The 17,318-nt window shown below is 47.7% G+C and overlaps 7 protein-coding genes across 7 annotated transcripts; 3 read left to right on the top strand and 4 right to left on the bottom strand.

Moving 5' to 3' along the window:
• Positions 1–64: 64 nt before the first annotated feature.
• On the bottom strand, positions 65–925 carry N7516_006547 (60S ribosomal protein eL24; the record flags this gene model as incomplete). Its single annotated transcript, XM_057219267.1, has 3 exons — positions 65–346; positions 532–675; positions 875–925. 3 exons carry the CDS (start codon positions 923–925, stop codon positions 65–67), a joined length of 477 nt encoding a protein of 158 aa, XP_057073358.1.
• A 1,094-nt stretch (positions 926–2,019) lies between these two features.
• On the bottom strand, positions 2,020–2,648 carry N7516_006546 (E2 ubiquitin-conjugating protein UBC13; the record flags this gene model as incomplete). Its single annotated transcript, XM_057219266.1, has 4 exons — positions 2,020–2,195; positions 2,250–2,381; positions 2,441–2,529; positions 2,596–2,648. 4 exons carry the CDS (start codon positions 2,646–2,648, stop codon positions 2,020–2,022), a joined length of 450 nt encoding a protein of 149 aa, XP_057073357.1.
• Positions 2,649–3,207: 559 nt separating this feature from the next.
• On the top strand, positions 3,208–7,503 carry N7516_006545 (Mtc5p; the record flags this gene model as incomplete). Its single annotated transcript, XM_057219265.1, has 2 exons — positions 3,208–6,411; positions 6,466–7,503. The coding sequence occupies 2 exons, from the start codon at positions 3,208–3,210 to the stop codon at positions 7,501–7,503; spliced, it is 4,242 nt and encodes a 1,413-aa protein (XP_057073356.1).
• A 664-nt stretch (positions 7,504–8,167) lies between these two features.
• Positions 8,168–8,941, bottom strand: N7516_006544 (peroxiredoxin family protein; the record flags this gene model as incomplete). The annotated part of the gene is made up of 4 exons (XM_057219264.1): positions 8,168–8,347; positions 8,441–8,604; positions 8,720–8,832; positions 8,886–8,941. 4 exons carry the CDS (start codon positions 8,939–8,941, stop codon positions 8,168–8,170), a joined length of 513 nt encoding a protein of 170 aa, XP_057073355.1.
• A 1,266-nt stretch (positions 8,942–10,207) lies between these two features.
• On the top strand, positions 10,208–11,872 carry N7516_006543 (MDR family MFS transporter; the record flags this gene model as incomplete). Its single annotated transcript, XM_057219263.1, has 1 exon — positions 10,208–11,872. The coding sequence occupies one exon, from the start codon at positions 10,208–10,210 to the stop codon at positions 11,870–11,872; it is 1,665 nt and encodes a 554-aa protein (XP_057073354.1).
• Positions 11,873–12,188: 316 nt separating this feature from the next.
• N7516_006542 (pyrroline-5-carboxylate reductase family protein) lies at positions 12,189–13,141 on the bottom strand (the record flags this gene model as incomplete). Its single annotated transcript, XM_057219262.1, has 2 exons — positions 12,189–13,054; positions 13,102–13,141. 2 exons carry the CDS (start codon positions 13,139–13,141, stop codon positions 12,189–12,191), a joined length of 906 nt encoding a protein of 301 aa, XP_057073353.1.
• Positions 13,142–16,145: 3,004 nt separating this feature from the next.
• N7516_006541 (nuclear transport factor 2 family protein) lies at positions 16,146–16,850 on the top strand (the record flags this gene model as incomplete). The annotated part of the gene is made up of 2 exons (XM_057219261.1): positions 16,146–16,225; positions 16,460–16,850. 2 exons carry the CDS (start codon positions 16,146–16,148, stop codon positions 16,848–16,850), a joined length of 471 nt encoding a protein of 156 aa, XP_057073352.1.
• Positions 16,851–17,318: the final 468 nt, after the last annotated feature.

Below are 17,318 nucleotides of genomic sequence, written 5' to 3'. Positions count from 1 at the left end.
TCGCAACCGTCACAGCGCTGCTCCTATCCCAACACCTCCATTCCCAACTATTTCATAAAGAAATTTAGCGGGACTTGGCGGCGACCTTGGGAGCAGAGCCCTTAGCACCCTGCTTGCTCTGGATGCGCTGAGCACCGCCCTTGGCGGCGGCGGTCTTGGCCTTCTCAGCCTTCTTGGCGCTGGCGGAAGCAGCCTTCTTCTCCTTGGCGTCCTTGATGGCCTGCTTGCGAGCAGCCTCACGGGCCTCGGGGCGCTGGGAGCGGCGCTCCTTGATCACATCGAGGGAAGCACCAACGATGCCACGCTGGTTCTTGACAACACGGCGGGTGCGCTTCTTGGCGACCTCCTATATATCCAAAAAGATAACCCGGTTAGTAATCTGTAGTCGCATTTTCCATCATTTGACCTGAATCATGGTGGTGACGTGATAATTCCTCCTCTTGCTCCGTATCGTGGTTTGCGTCACCATTCGATTCGGCCTTTTGTCCCTCCACACAATCTAACAATAATCCAAGGGGAGGGGCGACCGACCTCAGAGATACCCTTGCGGTGCTGGCGACGGAAGAGAACAGTCCATGCGATGCGGCGGGGGTTCTTGCGCTGAAGGAAAAGGGACTCGGACTTTCCACGCTGGAAGCGGAAGATCTTGCTGTCGCCACGGACGAACAGCTTGCCCTAAAACATTGAAGATCAAAGATTAGCCTCCAGCAGCAATAAAAAGGCGACGGAATTCATGTGCGGCGGTTCGGCTAGCACGGAGAGCGACAATTGTGACGGTATTGAAATATCGAAGTGTGAATGTCGAATCCATGATGCCGTTGTTCCCTCGCACACAAATTCCTCCCAAAAGCGGCGACGGGAATTGCAAACGCACCTTGCCAGGGTAGATCTTCTGGCCGCTGAAGGCGTCGTCGTAAGTACGCATCTTGACGAATGGAGATGCGCTGACGGGGGTCGGTTGGCGTTGAGTGGTTGTCGTAAATCGTGGATCGCGGTGATGCTACTGACCCAATTGTGGTGCGGGCGCTCGCTAAAGTGCGACACGTGACTGCCTCTGCCCTTTCCAGTTCGACTTATCGATAAGGTCACATGATATGTCTTTCTCTTCCAATACTTCGATTGTTTATGATCTCTGATCAGGATAATTGCAAACTTGGATTTTATTATTTAGTCTCTGTTCCACTATACATTGTTATAAGTGCAAATGATAAAATACTTGAAATTACATGGAACTCACCTTTCTTTCCCGAGAACTCCACGACAAAACACAAAGGACATGGAATTTTTGCTGACGAATTACTCCTGGTCCTCGATGAAGTCGAATTTCCTTTCAATCTGGACTACATATACAGGTGGAAGCTTTTCATGGTAGAGTGGGTCAAGCAATATCTTGGTTCTTTATATACAATTATGTGAACTCAGTCTACACCTACACGGTTGGAGTACATATCTTCGTCAGAGTTGGAAATTAGGAATGTTATACTCAAACAAGGTGCTCTGTACGCTGGTTCAAGCCTTTATTTACCATCTTCGTACATATTTAAAAAGAACATCCAAGAACACCTGGGTGTGTTCTTACAAGTTATAACGTCCCTAATATCATCTTGGGCCAAGCAGATATGTTGTAGTCTTATTTCATGAAGGACAGAGGTGCCCAGGTGGCAACAAGGGCTGACTATCTTGCTGACAAACATACAACCCTCAAGGTGAGCTTCATAACTAGGCGATAAATGATATAATGATCAGTATACTCCGGGGACTGTAAGTTGTTGAACTACATTAGATGATGTTTGTTATGAACGGCTGATTAAAGTTAAAAACGCCTGATGAGGTTGTTTCTCTACAACGTCTTCTAGGAAAAGGTATAATAACTCGAGGCAAGGGTAATGGGAGGAGCGGATACTGGAGTCCTACTCAAAGCAGCAAGGTTGCCCAATAACAAACGCTTGGAACTCAATGCCTGCTATCACACATATAAAGGGTTGTCCTGCACTTCATGGTCACATAACGCCAACGGACTTAGGTCATAGCATGTGTCCGAGTCCACTCCTTTGCTGTTTGGATCGCAGCAGGTTCATCGTCCTTCCATCTCTGAGCAACGTCATTGGCGAGCGGGTCGTCGGGATTCGGGGCTCCAAGAAGTGCTTGAATCGAGAGTAGAATCGTACGGATCTGGAGAGCTGGAGACCAATTATCTAAAAAGCATGGTTAGATATTCACAGTTTGAGAACAATTGTATTATGTCTTACTCTTCAAGACATCCAAACAGATACGACCCAGACGATCGATGTTGGGGTGATAGATCTTGGTCAGGAAGCGGATTTTGGGTGGGGTCATAGGATAATCGTCTGGCAGGAAGAGTTCAAGTCGGAAGATACCACCTGCATAAAGTCGGTTAGTACTTCAATTAGGCATGAGGATCTTGTTACCGCGAGCCTACCCTCGTATGGAGATTGCGCAGGTCCGTGAATTGAGACGTCGAAATAGCGGAGGTTATCGTCATGGGGCACAGCATTAATGCCTGGAACACTGTAACCCAAGCACAACATGTTAGCTACTATGCAAATGACTTTTTAAGCGAGATGAGCTGCTTACGGCTCTGCCATAAGACGTTCCGTCTCCTTAATGATTCTCTTGGGTAAAGCCATGGCGAACCGGCTTATCGACACGCGTGTAGGCCTGGTTTAGTAATTTCAGACGATGAGCTAAAAAAAGACCAGGAACCCGCACACATTCGATGTTGGGCGGGAACACAATATGCAATCGGAAAAAAGTCAATAGAGAAAAGTAAAGGGCAAGTCAACCAAAAAAAAAACAGCTGATCCTGTTCTCGACGACGTAACCGGCCGTGGGGCTCCTGCATGGCGGGGTTGTTTCGCGTCCCGTATACGAGATCATGTGATGTCATAATCCCGGAGTCTCAGCCACATCCATGTCCACAGCCACAGTACCAGCCACTCCCTTGTCCTTATCGCGTTATCGCAACCCAACTCTCCGGTCGTCGCGACAAGTCGAAGATATAGCAGTCATCTTCGATCATGGAACAGGAATAGCGGATGCCATTGTGGAAAATGGGAACAGGTACATCACTACCAAATACATATGGTCTTGTGTTATATGCATGGATAGACCTTTGACTTCCCGGTTCCTGCAAGATCGCGGCCCGACGAACACCGGAAATTAAACAGAGCAGCAATCACAGTCATCATGTCTAGCTCCATGGGACCGAGGCCCCTAACATCGGCTATGGAGAGCCCGACGTTTGACGAGGACAGCTCCTTTCATGTAGAGCAACCGGTGGGTTCTATGTCAATATCCCCCTGTGGACGGGATGTCGTTCTAGCGTCCAAGGAGGGTCTACATATCATCGACCTAGACTCGCCATATTCTCCACCGCGGTATCTCCCTCATCACACACCATGGGAGGTAGCTGATGTCCAATGGTCGCCATTCGCTGCACGCGATCAGTGGGTTGTCAGTACATCCAACCAGAAAGCGTTGGTCTGGAATTTGGCCATGAAGACATGGCAGAACTCCATTGAAATTGTGCTTCACGCCCATTCTCGAGCAATTACCGATATCAATTTCTCAGCTTTCCACCCAGATGTCCTAGCGACCTGTTCTGTGGACAGTTTTGTGCACTGCTGGGATTTACGTACTCCGTCGCGGCCAGCAGTCTCATTCTCGGATTGGTTTACTGGTGCAACCCAGGTAAAATGGAATCGACAAGACCCTCATGTCATTGCTAGCTCTCATGACCGATTCCTTCGGATTTGGGATGACCGCATGGGTGCACATCCAATCAAATCGATCGAAGCACATAACACCAAGATCTATGGAGTTGACTGGAATCGTGTTCGACGCGGTGCTCTAGTTACATGTTCTTTAGATAGAACCATCAAGTTCTGGGACTACACCACCGATTCAGATGTCCCAGAGAAGCAGATTCACACACCATTCCCCGTGTGGCGGGCACGCAATACACCGTTTGGATGGGGTATGCTTGCAATGCCGCAGAGAGGCAACAATGATCTTCACCTTTACAGCCGGCGAGCTGGAGAGGGCTCAAGTCCAGAGGATGACTTGCCTTTGGTACATAGTTTCCCCGGGCACAAGGGACAAGTCAAAGAGTTCTTGTGGAGACCGCGTGGAGGGGTAGCGGATGGCATTGACCATCGCGAATATCAACTTGTTACGTGGGGAACGGACAGGGAGCTTCGTTTGCACAAAGTTAACCCCGAGATTCTGGCGCGCGTGGGGTACGAAAAGGGCAAGTCCTTTATTTCCACACGAACTGTGACACGGCTCGGTGCCGTATATCGGAGTTTCCGCGACGTGAATTCAGACTTGGATCTCGATGACGTTGATGTGGCCTCCTCTGTTGGGAATCAGAACCAGAATACTGCAGCAGGCACTGGGATGAACGCCATTACTGTTCCTCACGCTCGGGGTTGGATAAAGGGAGGTCATGTTGATCGGGTTGGCATGCAACCAAGGTCAAATTTAAGAGCGGACACAAATCCAATTGCTTGGATGCGTGGTGTGAAAATCTCAGGCTGGGATATTGAGACATTAGGAGATGAAATCAGCCAGGTCGGTGAAAAGTTCACTAAGGTGGCATTTGATTCAGTTGACGTCCGACAAAGAAAGATTTCCATCTCTCTTAACGGGCCTTGGGGTGCCGACGGGGCCTCCTTGTTCTTGAAAGTCGATATCAAATTCCCAATGAGCTATCCCAAGACTGCTATCCCAACCTTTGCATTCCAAAAGACGGCAGCTGTCACCGATGAGTGGGCTGCGAAGACTACCGCTGAACTGCGCACAATTGCTGAAACCTATATGTCCCGAAATCGAGGGTGTCTGGAAGGTGCGGTGCGGTATCTTTTAGGCGAAAGCAGCCTGGAGGACAGCATTGCGTGGATATTGGGTGAAACTGGTGATACTCCCAAGTCACCTATCAACGGTGAGCTAGAAGGTGAATCCAGCGACGAGGATGAAGTCGGTATGACCCAGAGCCAAGAGCTGGGGATGAGTTCTGAGCTACTCCGCCCGGTCAATGCCAACGTCATGGTCCCTGTGGCCAAAGCATGCGGAGCGCTTTGGGCAAACGACGGCCGCCTCATATGCTTCTTCCCGCCGAAACCAAAGAAGGACAAGTCAGCCGAGTTGTTCGAGAACATGGGCTTCAAAGAGATGACTCGTTGGTCTAGAGGCGATAAAGTCTTTGAAGGCTTCGGCCGGTTACATACCAGCTCACCCGGCCCACGCGGTAATGGAACGATAACAAGCACAGATGATGGTGCCTCGGACGATTCGGACGAGTCATACTCAGACACATCGAGCTCTTCGGGCTCCTCTGACGTTCTTTCTGGACTGCCAACACCTTTCCCAGCACCCCGGACATGGCGCAGTGCCGGCAGCTATGGCATCCACCGGCCGCGATCAACAGATAATTCTCAGCGATCGACTGGAGGTGGAGCCACAGTCAAATCAGAGGCACCCCAGAATATTGTATCGATTCATAACCTGAGTGATATGTTACCCGTCAAGCGGGAGTTGGCGAGTAAATATCGCATCTGTGGCAAAGGAACAGATGTATGCGCCCATAACGCAGCTGTTGCCCTTGACGCTGGCTGCTACGAATTGGCCCAAATCTGGGGTCTGATCAAGTTAGTGTTGCATGTCCGAAAGAGTCCCTGTACTTTGCCTGAGTCAGGGCTGTCGCAAAAGCGTACACACAAGAAAGGGGGCGGAATCGGTGGTTTGGGAAGAGATGGGCTGTATAGAGACTTGAAGGGCAGCATTATTCGCTGGGGCGACCACCCCCTTGGCAGTCATTGGCTTGTCCCTGCTCTCTTTGAACACTTTGAGCGCATTGGAGATGTGCAAATGGTGGCAATGCTCTCATGTGTACTACTGGAAGCCAACCAAGAGGGATTTTTGGAGAATCAGCAAGCTAAAAAGACACCCGGGAAAGAGGATTTCTCATTGGATTTCTCCCCTGTCCCATCGACAATTCCAACCAAGCCACCAGTTGCGACGCCAGCCCCATCTGTCCTCAAAGAGGTCCAGGCTATGCCCGCGGCCCAGACATCAGCACGCTCGTCTAGTGAGATCTGGCGTCTCGATTCTACTCCCCCATATTCCACAGGCACTACGCCTCCATTCATGTCCCGTCCACGAGGCATCGCTGCTGACCACCGAAAACATCCGAGCCACAATGTCTCCATGGCTGCATCGCCCGACCAGCAATCCCAGGCACGAAGTGGATCTGGGTTTGGATCAGTGTTGGCGTCCTCATTATCTCGTTCATTTACATTCGGACCGTCATCTGCGTCACCACCGACAAGTAGGATGGACAAGAAAAAGCCGACTCCTCAAAACAGCCCGGGTGTGGCAGCCGGACAAGTGGTAAGTAGTATCAACCCCTTTGTGAGATACTGGCTAACCTCAGTTGCTCTCTAGTCACAGGCTCAATCCGACACAGAAAGCGATCACTCGCCTGAGCCTACACCACCACATGCAAGATTTAAGGTCACATTCAAGAACCAAAGTGCATTTGAAAGCGACGGACACGCGCAAGACTCTTTTCTTGGCAGAGATGACGAGGAATTGTTGTACCGGTCATACCGCGTTGCTTATGCCAATCTATTATCGATTTGGGATCTTCCCGTTCAACAAAGCGAAGTGATAAAGATTGGAGCCGTGGCTGATCGAGTGGACGACCTGACTTCAAGCCATTACTGGAACAGTACCGACTCAAATGAGACCGCGCTGAAAGACTCACAGCTGGAGCCAACCCCCAAAGCGCTTGACTTCCAGCGCCATTGCGCCGGCTGCGGTCACGCGTTGCAACTCTCCATCTTTAACAAAGAACCCCTAGTCCCGAATCCCCCCTCCAAGCGACACCGGCGTAAACCATCAGGACGTCGATGCCCCAACTGCAAACCCCGGCAGCCACTACCAACCAGACTACCTTGCGTCATTTGCGGCGAGGTGGTCGACGGTATGCTGATTCCCTGCCTGAGCTGTGGGCACGTGAGCTGTTTCGACTGTCATCAGCGATGGTTCCTTCGTCCAGCCGACAAATCCGACAGCCCATTCGACCACGCAGATCAGCACAATTCCCTTCCAACCTGTCCAACAGGATGCGGCTGCCAATGTTCCGAGCACATTTCCGTCGATGTCCCCATGCCTTTGCTGGAAACAGTATCTCCCGACCCCAAAGAGTATGCGCCCATTACCCAGTACAGTATTGTACAGGCGAAACATTCTCATCGTCGACAATCTGAGCCCGTTGCGTTGACTCCCGCCCGAAAAGAAACACCGCCTTCCAAGGGCGTTGGCCAACTCGAACATGATTTGGATGTGTGGCAGGATTCATCGCCGTTTGCGTCTCTGGCGCGTGGTCTCGGCGGTGGGCTGAGTCGTGGCTTGCGGACGAAGGAAGATCAGAAGAAGACTAAATCTGTCACCATGGCATCGAATTTGAGGAATTCTTGATTTTTTGAGGTTGGTGTTGAATGGGGTTTTTGGGGTTTGCGTTATATCCATTGCTTTCCGGGACGGGCTTTCAACTTTTAATACCTTCATTGGTGAAATTCAACGATTGACACTATCCATATATGATCGACCATTGTGAAGTAGGCTGTATATCATAAACTTCATTTATTCTGATGCCAGGCCTACGAAGTACAATATAGTAGACTATTCTACTTCAAAGCTACTTATTATGTAGTTTGGATGCTTGGCAATTAACCTGCTGACGATCTAGATCTCCATCGAGGGCGTTGAGCACGGACAGTGGCACTGGCCTTCAGCACTAGTCCAATATAATAGCAGCGCGCCAATCAAAACGACAAGGTATAGTTCTAAGACTGTATCTATGTCGTACAACAAATCAACCTTAAGACAACTACCAATTTACTCGGATAAAGATAACAGAGAAGAATAGACAGAATGAACTCGTGGCTTCATTAAAGGTATTTCACTCTTCAGGTAACAGAGCAAGTAACATGGCGATCTAAAAATTCGGAAAACCGCAGAGAGGAGAGGGGAGAAACCGTGCTGGATATTTGCTCACAAATACCGCAGTCCGATCCCCCCCAATCACCCATGAAACAATGCGCCAGCCCATTTACCCACATCTATTTTCAAACGAGTGAATTTACAGCTGCTTGAGGACAGACTCGGCGCTGGAGAGGTCGAGGCTGTTCTTGGCGACCTCCTTGGCGGCGTAGGTGACCTTACCGTGGTCAATGATGATCACGTAGCGGTAGGTGCGGCCCTCCTCGTCAGCCCAGCCGATGCTCTTGGAGAACTTGGCCTCGGGGTCGGAGAGGAAGAGCTAGAGAAAAAAAAAAGGACAGTCAGTCAATTGAGTCCATGATTTGTTGGGGGATTGGCAAGAGGTTAAATGGAGGGGTGATGGATCACATACAATATCATCTCCGGTGACACCGTTGGCCTTGCCCCAGGCGCTCATGACGTAGGCATCGTTGTAGGCGAGGACGGCGACCTGGTCGACACCCTTGGCGCGGAGCTCGGGGAGCTTCTGGAGGTACTGGGGAACGTGGTTGGCAGAGCAGACGGGAGTGAAAGCACCTATAGAGTAGAGTTGCGGTCAGCGTGAGAACCTTGCAGATGACAGGGAAAGAGGGAAAGAGGGGAAGGGGAAAATTGAATTTTTTTTTTTTTTTTTGAAAGAGCGGTCACATACCGGGAAGAGCGAAGAGGATGACCTTCTTGTCAGCCCACTCCTTGGAGGCGTAGTAGTTGATGGGGATACCGCAAGAGGTGATCTCGCCGGCCTCCTCAGACCAGGGGATGTAACTGTTGTCTTGTTAGTTGGGACACAATTGAAGAGAGGGAACTCAAATACTCACGAGAAGGTCACATCCTGGGGGAAGGCATCGCCAGCGTTGAAACCCTTAGTGGCCATTTTGAGTATTTGATTGAGTATTTAGGATATAGAGAGAGAGAGAGATTGAAGTTTAAGATTGTGGATACGAGAGGAAGAGGGGAAAAGAAAGAAGAATGGACTTGGAGGAGGGTATTTAATAGTACGGCTTACACATATCGGCCCATCGGGATTTATGGCGAAGTGGGGACTTTGGGCCCTGAATTTACCAGAAAGTGAGGTGATCCGAAGAAGAAAGATACCGAATCAAATGGATTATCAAGAAAAGATGGCCGAGACTTGAGGGCGTTATCTGATTTTGTATTATTCATACTTAAGTTATAGAACGAATCAGATCAGAGGATGAGTCAGCCCAGATTATTGCCCAGGTTGTATCGGCTATTAAGATATTATGATTAGTTATTTGCTTCGGATTTAGTATTCCTGTTCCTAGCCGTTCTCGTGTTCTGTTTTTTTTTTTTTTTTTTGTTATTGGCCCAAAATGAGGGACTGAGGTGGGGGATGATGTTATAAAATGCCTGATCTCTAAGGTATAAGGTGGGATGATAAGGTCAGGTGACTTGGTGCCTTGTACCTGTGTGTGCCTTAGATTTTTACATCCATGGATGACATAAGCACGGTATTGATCCCATGGACCATTACTAGTACCGGGATCTTACCCATAGGGTTTCCTAAGCACCAATATACTATGCACATGTATGTAGCCTGTTGGCAAACAGTTCAGGACATACATGTACTATGTACATGTAAATGAGGGCTAAAAGCACATAGCCACCAATCAAATATGCTCAGATCCGTGTCAACTGTCAGAGGTATTAATACCATAAGAAGTTCCCTATGCATTAAAAGAGCGAGAAGGCATTTTTGGCGGATTCAGCCAAATGTTGACGTGATAGGGGGTATTGGCAATGTCTCGGGTTAATCTGCCATGGTCTTTTGAGCAAATACTAGCAAATTCTCCGTACTCCGTACCTATAGTTAGTACTACTTTCGTACTTTCGCTCATGCCATCTTGTTGAGACCCATAACTAACTACTGACTGCTACCTAGGTAGTCCCAGAATATCATTGGTGGCTCAGTGCCGCTAGTCCAGGCCCCGATGCCACGTGCGTCTAACGTCCTTTGGGCAAAGATTAACAGCAATCTCCCGTGGATCGGGTTTGGGGAGCGGGTTTCGGAATTCAAGTGTTAGCTCCATACTAATGTCTCGTCGCATCCTGATGTCATTGTGTTTTCACGACATATTAATATCATGGCAGAAGTAGATTTATCGTCAAGGGAAAAGTTATGGAAAAGCCATCGACAACCGAGCTAGCTGCAGAAGAACAACATCAACACCATGGAGAAATACCAACGCAATCTAATAGTGACCGTCTCACCCCAAAGAAGACATGGCGCTTCTGGGCCGTGTTCCCAGCACTATGCGTGACGACTTTCCTCTCGGCTCTCGATACATCCATTCTCTCAACCGCCCTTCCCACAATCGCCCTGGATGTTAATGCCGGCGAGCTATATATGTGGATCACGAATTCATACATTCTATCATCGACGGTTGTCCTACCACTATTTGGTCAGACCGCAAACATCTTCGGTCGGAGATGGATGCTGATCATCTCGGTTGTCATATTTGCCTTAGGGAGTGGCATGGCCGGGGGTGCGAAGAACACTGGACTTCTTATTGCGGGAAGAACAATCCAAGGCATCGGTGGCGGTGGTATCAACACTCTCGTGGACATCGTCATTTGCGACCTAGTCCCCCTCCGCCAGCGAGGTAAATATGTCGCCCTCATGGCAGCTGTGTGGGCAGTTGGAACGGTGATCGGCCCCGTTTTAGGCGGCGCGTTTGCCCAGTATGTCTCGTGGCGTTGGGTTTTCTATATCAACCTACCACTTTGTGCTGCATCACTTCTACTGCTAGTGTTGTTCCTTCGAGTCACACACCCGCATAACAATGGCACCGTGTGGCACCAGCTCAAGCGCGTGGACCTCGTTGGTAATTCCATCCTGACAACTGCTGTTATCTCGATTTTGCTCGCCCTCACTTGGGCTGGGACAACGTATCCCTGGTCTTCGTGGCGAGTTCTTTTCCCTCTTATCCTAGGGCTCGGGGGGCTTTTCCTTTTCTACGGTCATCAAGTGTCACGATTCTGCGTTGAGCCCTCGATTCCCCTCCGGCTGTTCTCAAGTGGAACTGGGACATGCGCACTGTGGATTGCTTTTATTCAGTCTGTCCTACTATACTGGGTCGGATATTTCCTGCCGGTCTACTTCCAGGCTATACGTGGCTCGACTGCCACGGAATCCGGGTTATACGTGCTTCCTATCACTGCCGCAATTGCGCCTTTTGGCATCATCACGGGAGTTATCATCGCCATGACTGGCAAATACCGCATCTTCCACTTCCTGGGATATATATTCCTCACTACCGCCAGTGGCCTCTTCTCGCTCTTGGACAGCCATTCACCTGCTCGTGACTGGGCTGGCTTCCAGATACTCTTCGGCGCTGGTTCTGGCATGATCTTCTCCAGCACTTTACCCCCCATTCAGGCATCGCTGCCCGAGTCTGATGTGGCTACTGCAACCTCCACCTGGGCATTTATGCGCAGCTTTGGTTGTATATGGGGTATTGTTGTTCCAACCACTATCTTCAACGCACGTGTCCAGGAGCTGCTGTATCGCGTCAGTGATGTCTCTCTGCGCGCAAAGCTTGCTAATGGTGGTGCATATGCTATGGCCAGTGAAGGGCTGATGCGTACTTTGCACAATACCCCGAACCTTATGGCGGAAGTTCTCAGTGTGTACCAAGATAGTCTGCGATGGGTGTGGTGGATTTCCATCCCGTTTGGTGGTATCGGGCTGCTTCTGTGTATACCCATTAAGCAACTGGAGCTCACGGAGGATTTGCATACGGATTTTGGATTGACCAATGCTGAAGCAAATAGAGAAGGTTGAAACCGTCAATTTCCTTTTGCTATAGATCGTTGTGTTTATTCGGTGACATTTTCGGAAGGAAGTCAGGGGTCGTCACCGGTATCAAACTTGGAAGGTTCTAATATTTATATTCCATAATGCTTCGAAGCGCTATCGGGAGGGCGGGGCTAACGGATTTTTCTGGGAGCATACTCTTGATATCTTCATGGAGAGTGGTGGTCCCGAAATTTGCTGGATTGCGATTTTAAATACTATATATTTCTTTTTTCACTACATACAATGCTTAATATGTGTATGATACCGAAGGTCGCCCTCAGCTTACTCCCTAAATAGCAGATCAATGTCTTGTATCATTAACATGAGGTGTTGTCTCCATCAAACGAGCCAAAGTAACAGCTTCCCGAAGCGCCCGTCCAACATGCCCACGCACACCAGCCTCTTCCATCACCATCAACCCGCCAATCGTGCAACCCTCGGGGGATGTTCCTTGATCCTTCAACAGGGCAGGGTGGATGCCACTCTGAAGCATCGTTGCCGTCCCTTGCATTGACTGAAAGATCATGGTGTGAGCCAGGTCCCGTGGCATACCAACCGCAACCGCGGCATCAATCATTGCATCGCAAATCACAGCAAAGAAAGCGGGAGTGGAGCCCCCGACAGCGGTAGTAGCATTCATTAACTTCGAATCAACGTGTACTGCCTTGCCAATTTGCTCGAAGATCGATGTCGTTATCTGGAGATACGCTGCCGGCAATGCGGGCTCCGATGTTTCAATAGCCGTCAGTGATTGAGACACCTGGGCTGCGATGTTTGGTAATGTGCGCACCACCCAGGCTCTACCAGCTGTGTTATCGGCAGTGGTTGCACTGCCGTAGACTGTAGCTTCGAGATTTTGTCTTGTCCAGCCGGCTGCAATGCTGATGATAAGCTTGTCGGTCAAGGCGTCGCGGAGCCCGGGTTGTGTCAGGACGGTCTCGATATCGGCGGGGTCTGCGCCTAGAATAATGACATCGGCGTTTTGTACGGCTTGTATATTGTTGCCGCGAGAAATTCGTATTTTGTCCAAGGACTCGGCGAATCGCTCGGATAGCCTCTTCTCTGAGTTTTCACTGCGCACGCATGCAATGTATCGGGCAAATGGTAGATCTTTGGATTTCTCTGGTGCATTGACCAACCCGTCTAGAATGGCAATGCCCAGGTTTCCTAGAAGGATTAGTCGATGTATTTTGCCTATGGGTTTCCGCATTTACCACAGCCTAGGATGCAAAGGGTTCCATCTTGGATATCCATGATTTAACGTTGAAATCAGACGAATAAGTAAATTATTCAAAGGAAGTGAAACCAAAAGGCAACAAGTTCTGAATTTTGAAGCACATCGGGAACGCATCCGAGTGTGGAGAATCTATACCCCGCTTGAATCGACTCCGATGTACAACAAAAACATCTAAACGCCATGAGTTTCATGAGTTGCAGGGGATTTTCAAGGTCAAGAGTGAGAGTACTTTTTCTCCAGAAACTATGCTAATTTGCATTTATTTCTTCTGCTTCAAGTACTCCATGGATGGATACATTATAATAAATGTTCGAGTCAACAACCTTTATAGTAGATTTGGTCAAAAATCTCCAAGTCTTCAAAGTAAGTATACAATCTATAACTAGTTTAAATATGAAATATATATAACTAGTACAAGGTATAGAAACATAAAATTGGAGAAACCATCGGACGTCCCCCCGTCAACAACTTCCCCTCAGCTCTTGGGGGGAACACTTTTCTCCAACTCCCGCATTTTATAACTGTTTTGGGGGGTGAATGCGGGGGAAATACTATATCAGCTCAATAGCCCACAAATAAGCAAATGCACTTTTTATTCTTCTTTCATCATGGGCGTTTCCACATCGGATTCGATTATCATCGTTGGCGCTGGCGCCTTTGGCCTCTCGGTAGCACTGCATCTTTCTCTACGAGGCTATACAAATGTCTCGGTATTCGCAAAAGATGACTATATCCCTTTCGGAGAATTGACAAATGTAGTGTATCCCTAAAGCCATTTGTTTTCCATAAAAAAAAAAAAAAAAACACACACAAAAAAAAAAGGGAAATAGAATAATTACTGATGACTATATGATTGCAATATAGGTCTATCGTGCAGCACAAGATGCAGGCGTGCAATTTTTCCTGGGGCAACAAGTCGATCAAATAGCCTACGTGAGCACATTGCCTGGGAAAAGAACGCTGGCATTCGCACAAGGAATGCCGGATTTTATCCCTCGTCGCTCGTCATTATCGAAGCGGGGGCTAGGGATAGCGATTCATCTGAAATTGGCCAGCTGCATGGCCCCGACCCCTTGGCCGAACCCCTTTCTCGCCATACCAGCATCAACTCAAATTCCTTCGCCGAATACGTGCCACAAACATCTTCCTCGGTTATACTACTATCGCCAAATTTGGTACCAATCTCCAAGATGTCTTTGGTGGGACCGCTGGTTGTAGATCTCCTAGAGGCAGCGAGTGGTCAAACTGCAGTGCAGGTTCAGAAAGTGTTGGAGAATTCACACCAGCCCTTGTCTAAGCTGTGAAGGGGTTTCATCAAGGACCAAAACAACAAATAGATATATTCACCATCACCCAATAATTCCGGGTCCCTGAAACAGACTTGGATTCCTTGACACCGACCGACGATGTACAATCGGACTCTTTTTTTTTTTAAACATACAAACTTTCAAATTCCAACTTAAAATCCAATCTGTTCTTCAAGAGTAAGGCGGTGGAATCTTATTTATGAATCATTTTAGACGCTAGAAGTCAAACTATGAAGTCAATGAGTCAATACCCCGGTGTTGTCGGCGTGGCCTATCGACCCGCTCTGGGTTGACCAATTCAGGAGCTCCCGGAATTAACACGCCCCAACCAAGACAGGGACGACAAAGACCCATTGCAAAAGCCTCGGTGATACGGAGCGTGGGACGTGGATTAGGACAAGGTACTCGTCTCTCACGGGCATTCGCTTTTTTACAGCGCTCGATCCACACTGCTTCTGTGTGTCCACAACCACTGATACCGCAGTGGCCACGGTACCATTTATAACGCATTTTGCACATAATGGATCATGGGTTTGTTGAAAATGGTAGAGCTTCGGGGTAAGTACTCGCGAGACTAGAGACTAGCCTTGCGTGGAGAATATGGAGTGGGAAGAAAACCTATATATTTGTAGCATTTCCAAAGAGCCGTGGAGCTCAATGAAATGAATACCATTGAAGTTTTGTTTTCTTTCATCCTGAACTTTTCCTTGTATGAGACAAAGAGTCCTGTGCAAGGAAGGTACAATCTAATTATTGAGAACAATTTCATTAATACCTTTGTTCTGAACATAAACGATCCCTAGATCATCAGTTTTCACTTAGGTTTCATTCTATTCTGTGCTATGCTATAACTATGTATACAATGTTAAATAAAGTCACCAGATATTGTCTGGGATATTATTCATATATACAAGTATGCACTTATTGCTTCTACCTCAAACAAATATCTAGTTCAATATTTATAAATGTTTTGGATATAGTGTGGTGAGTTGGCTTGTTGTTACCTACGTAGACAGGAAATATATAGTTCTCACCTACAACATACCTAGGTGTGCTATAACAATTAACCCCAACGCGAATTATAAAAGTAGCAAAGCGGATATCCTACATTTGAAACATGAATAGTGAGAAGGGATTGATTTATTCATTGGACAGACCTATATTCAATTCGATACGATGAGTCAAAAATATATATATTTCCGAGTGCAAGATTTAGTACGATACCTATCTGTCAAATCACCGTATACTGTTTGCCTGTAACCATTTTTGGCCTATACAATCACTTATACAATTATCTTCACCTACAACCTTAGCAGATCTCCATGTCGTAAAAAAAACCGTACTTTGCACGACGTTACAGGGACTGTTCAAAAGTGTTAACACCCCTGCCCCACACCACTGTGATTATATAATATTCTGCCGGTCAGAAGATTTTCTTTGATACCATTGTAAATCAAAATGTCTGGCTTTTAATGATTGTTTACAAAAGGCTAGATATCATTTTAGGACAACAAACCAAAATATCCAGATATATGACATGAACTCAAGAGGGCTGAGGTCTACCAGTTCATTTCATATAGGCGGTATAGGCGATAAGGGAAGGCGGTATATGGGTGGGGTTAAAGGGGGCGGGATCTGGGAAAGGAAAGGGGTTAAGCTTCTCAACCTCACAACTTCGAACTAAAAATAAGCTTGATTCCCATATATCCTCACCATGGCAGATCTCAAACCGCCATTTACCAAAGAGACTGCGCAGAAGAAAGTCAAAGTAGCGCAGGATCTGTGGAATACAAAGTACGTGTCCGATTTCCTATCTTCTATGGCCCTTGACGAAACCATGTGTTCGAAAAAAAGGGCATTCATCCCTTGCATTCTTGCCGACTTGTATTTTTGGTCTGTGCGGATTGTCCTGGACACATGCGAGTATACCCCAACTGGGAAGGGCCCATCTTGCGTTCTTCAGATGAATTGTTGTTTGAGTTGCAAACTTAGACGACGTAATCGCACACTCTGACCATCGACGATTAGGGATCCTGTCCGAGTTGCTCAGGCATACACCCCAACATCTATCTGGCGTGTTCGAGACTCGTTCTTTACCGGGACGGAGTCTATCGTGGCGTTCTTGGAAGCGAAATGGAAACGTGAGCGTGGTTATCGACTTCGGAAGGAACTTTTTGCTTTCCAGGATGATCGCATTGCTGTGCAGTTTTGGTATGAGTTTCAGGACGTGGAAGATGGAATGCGCTGGAAGAGGTGTTATGGATTGGAAGACTGGACTTTTAATGAGGCCGGAAAGATGCGCAAACGTATGATGAGTGGAAATGATGTCCTGATCGGACCGGAAGGTAATGGCGAGGGACGATGGTTTGCAGATGAGGTTGACGTGAACGATGTACCTATTAGTGAGGAGCATTGGTGATATTACGATGGACATACCTACATATATTTGAATAGTCGAATTGGACCTAAGGATGTGATGCACCATTAATTACTATAACTAGAGCTCTATACGAATTTCATATAAGAGACATATTGGACTCTTAATTTCACCCCAAGAACCGGAGATTAGAAGATGAAAAGCTTATGGATATGGAATGTCCAACATAGATACCCAAGTAGGCCCCTGTACAAATAAAGTGGCGAGTAAGCCTGGAGTTGGTGGTTGATGGTTGATTTGTTATTATCCCCCTTCTTTGGGGGAATGCCACCTCCTCCCCCCTCGATCGCAATTGAAGGCAATGAAAGCATTGTACGAATTTAAACTGTTTGGATAAGTACATATAGTTATTTAAGAGAGGAATTGGCAGAAATTAAAAAAAAAAAAAAAAAAAAAAGAAAGGCAAAACAAAGCGAGTCATATGGGGGAGAGTGAGGGAAGAGAGGTGGG

This window comes from Penicillium verrucosum (genome assembly GCF_028828655.1).
Source record: "Penicillium verrucosum strain IBT 35672 chromosome Unknown utg000002l_segment0_segment0, whole genome shotgun sequence".
Classification (NCBI taxonomy): domain Eukaryota; kingdom Fungi; phylum Ascomycota; class Eurotiomycetes; order Eurotiales; family Aspergillaceae; genus Penicillium; species Penicillium verrucosum.
This window is presented reverse-complemented; position numbering and strand designations above follow the sequence as displayed.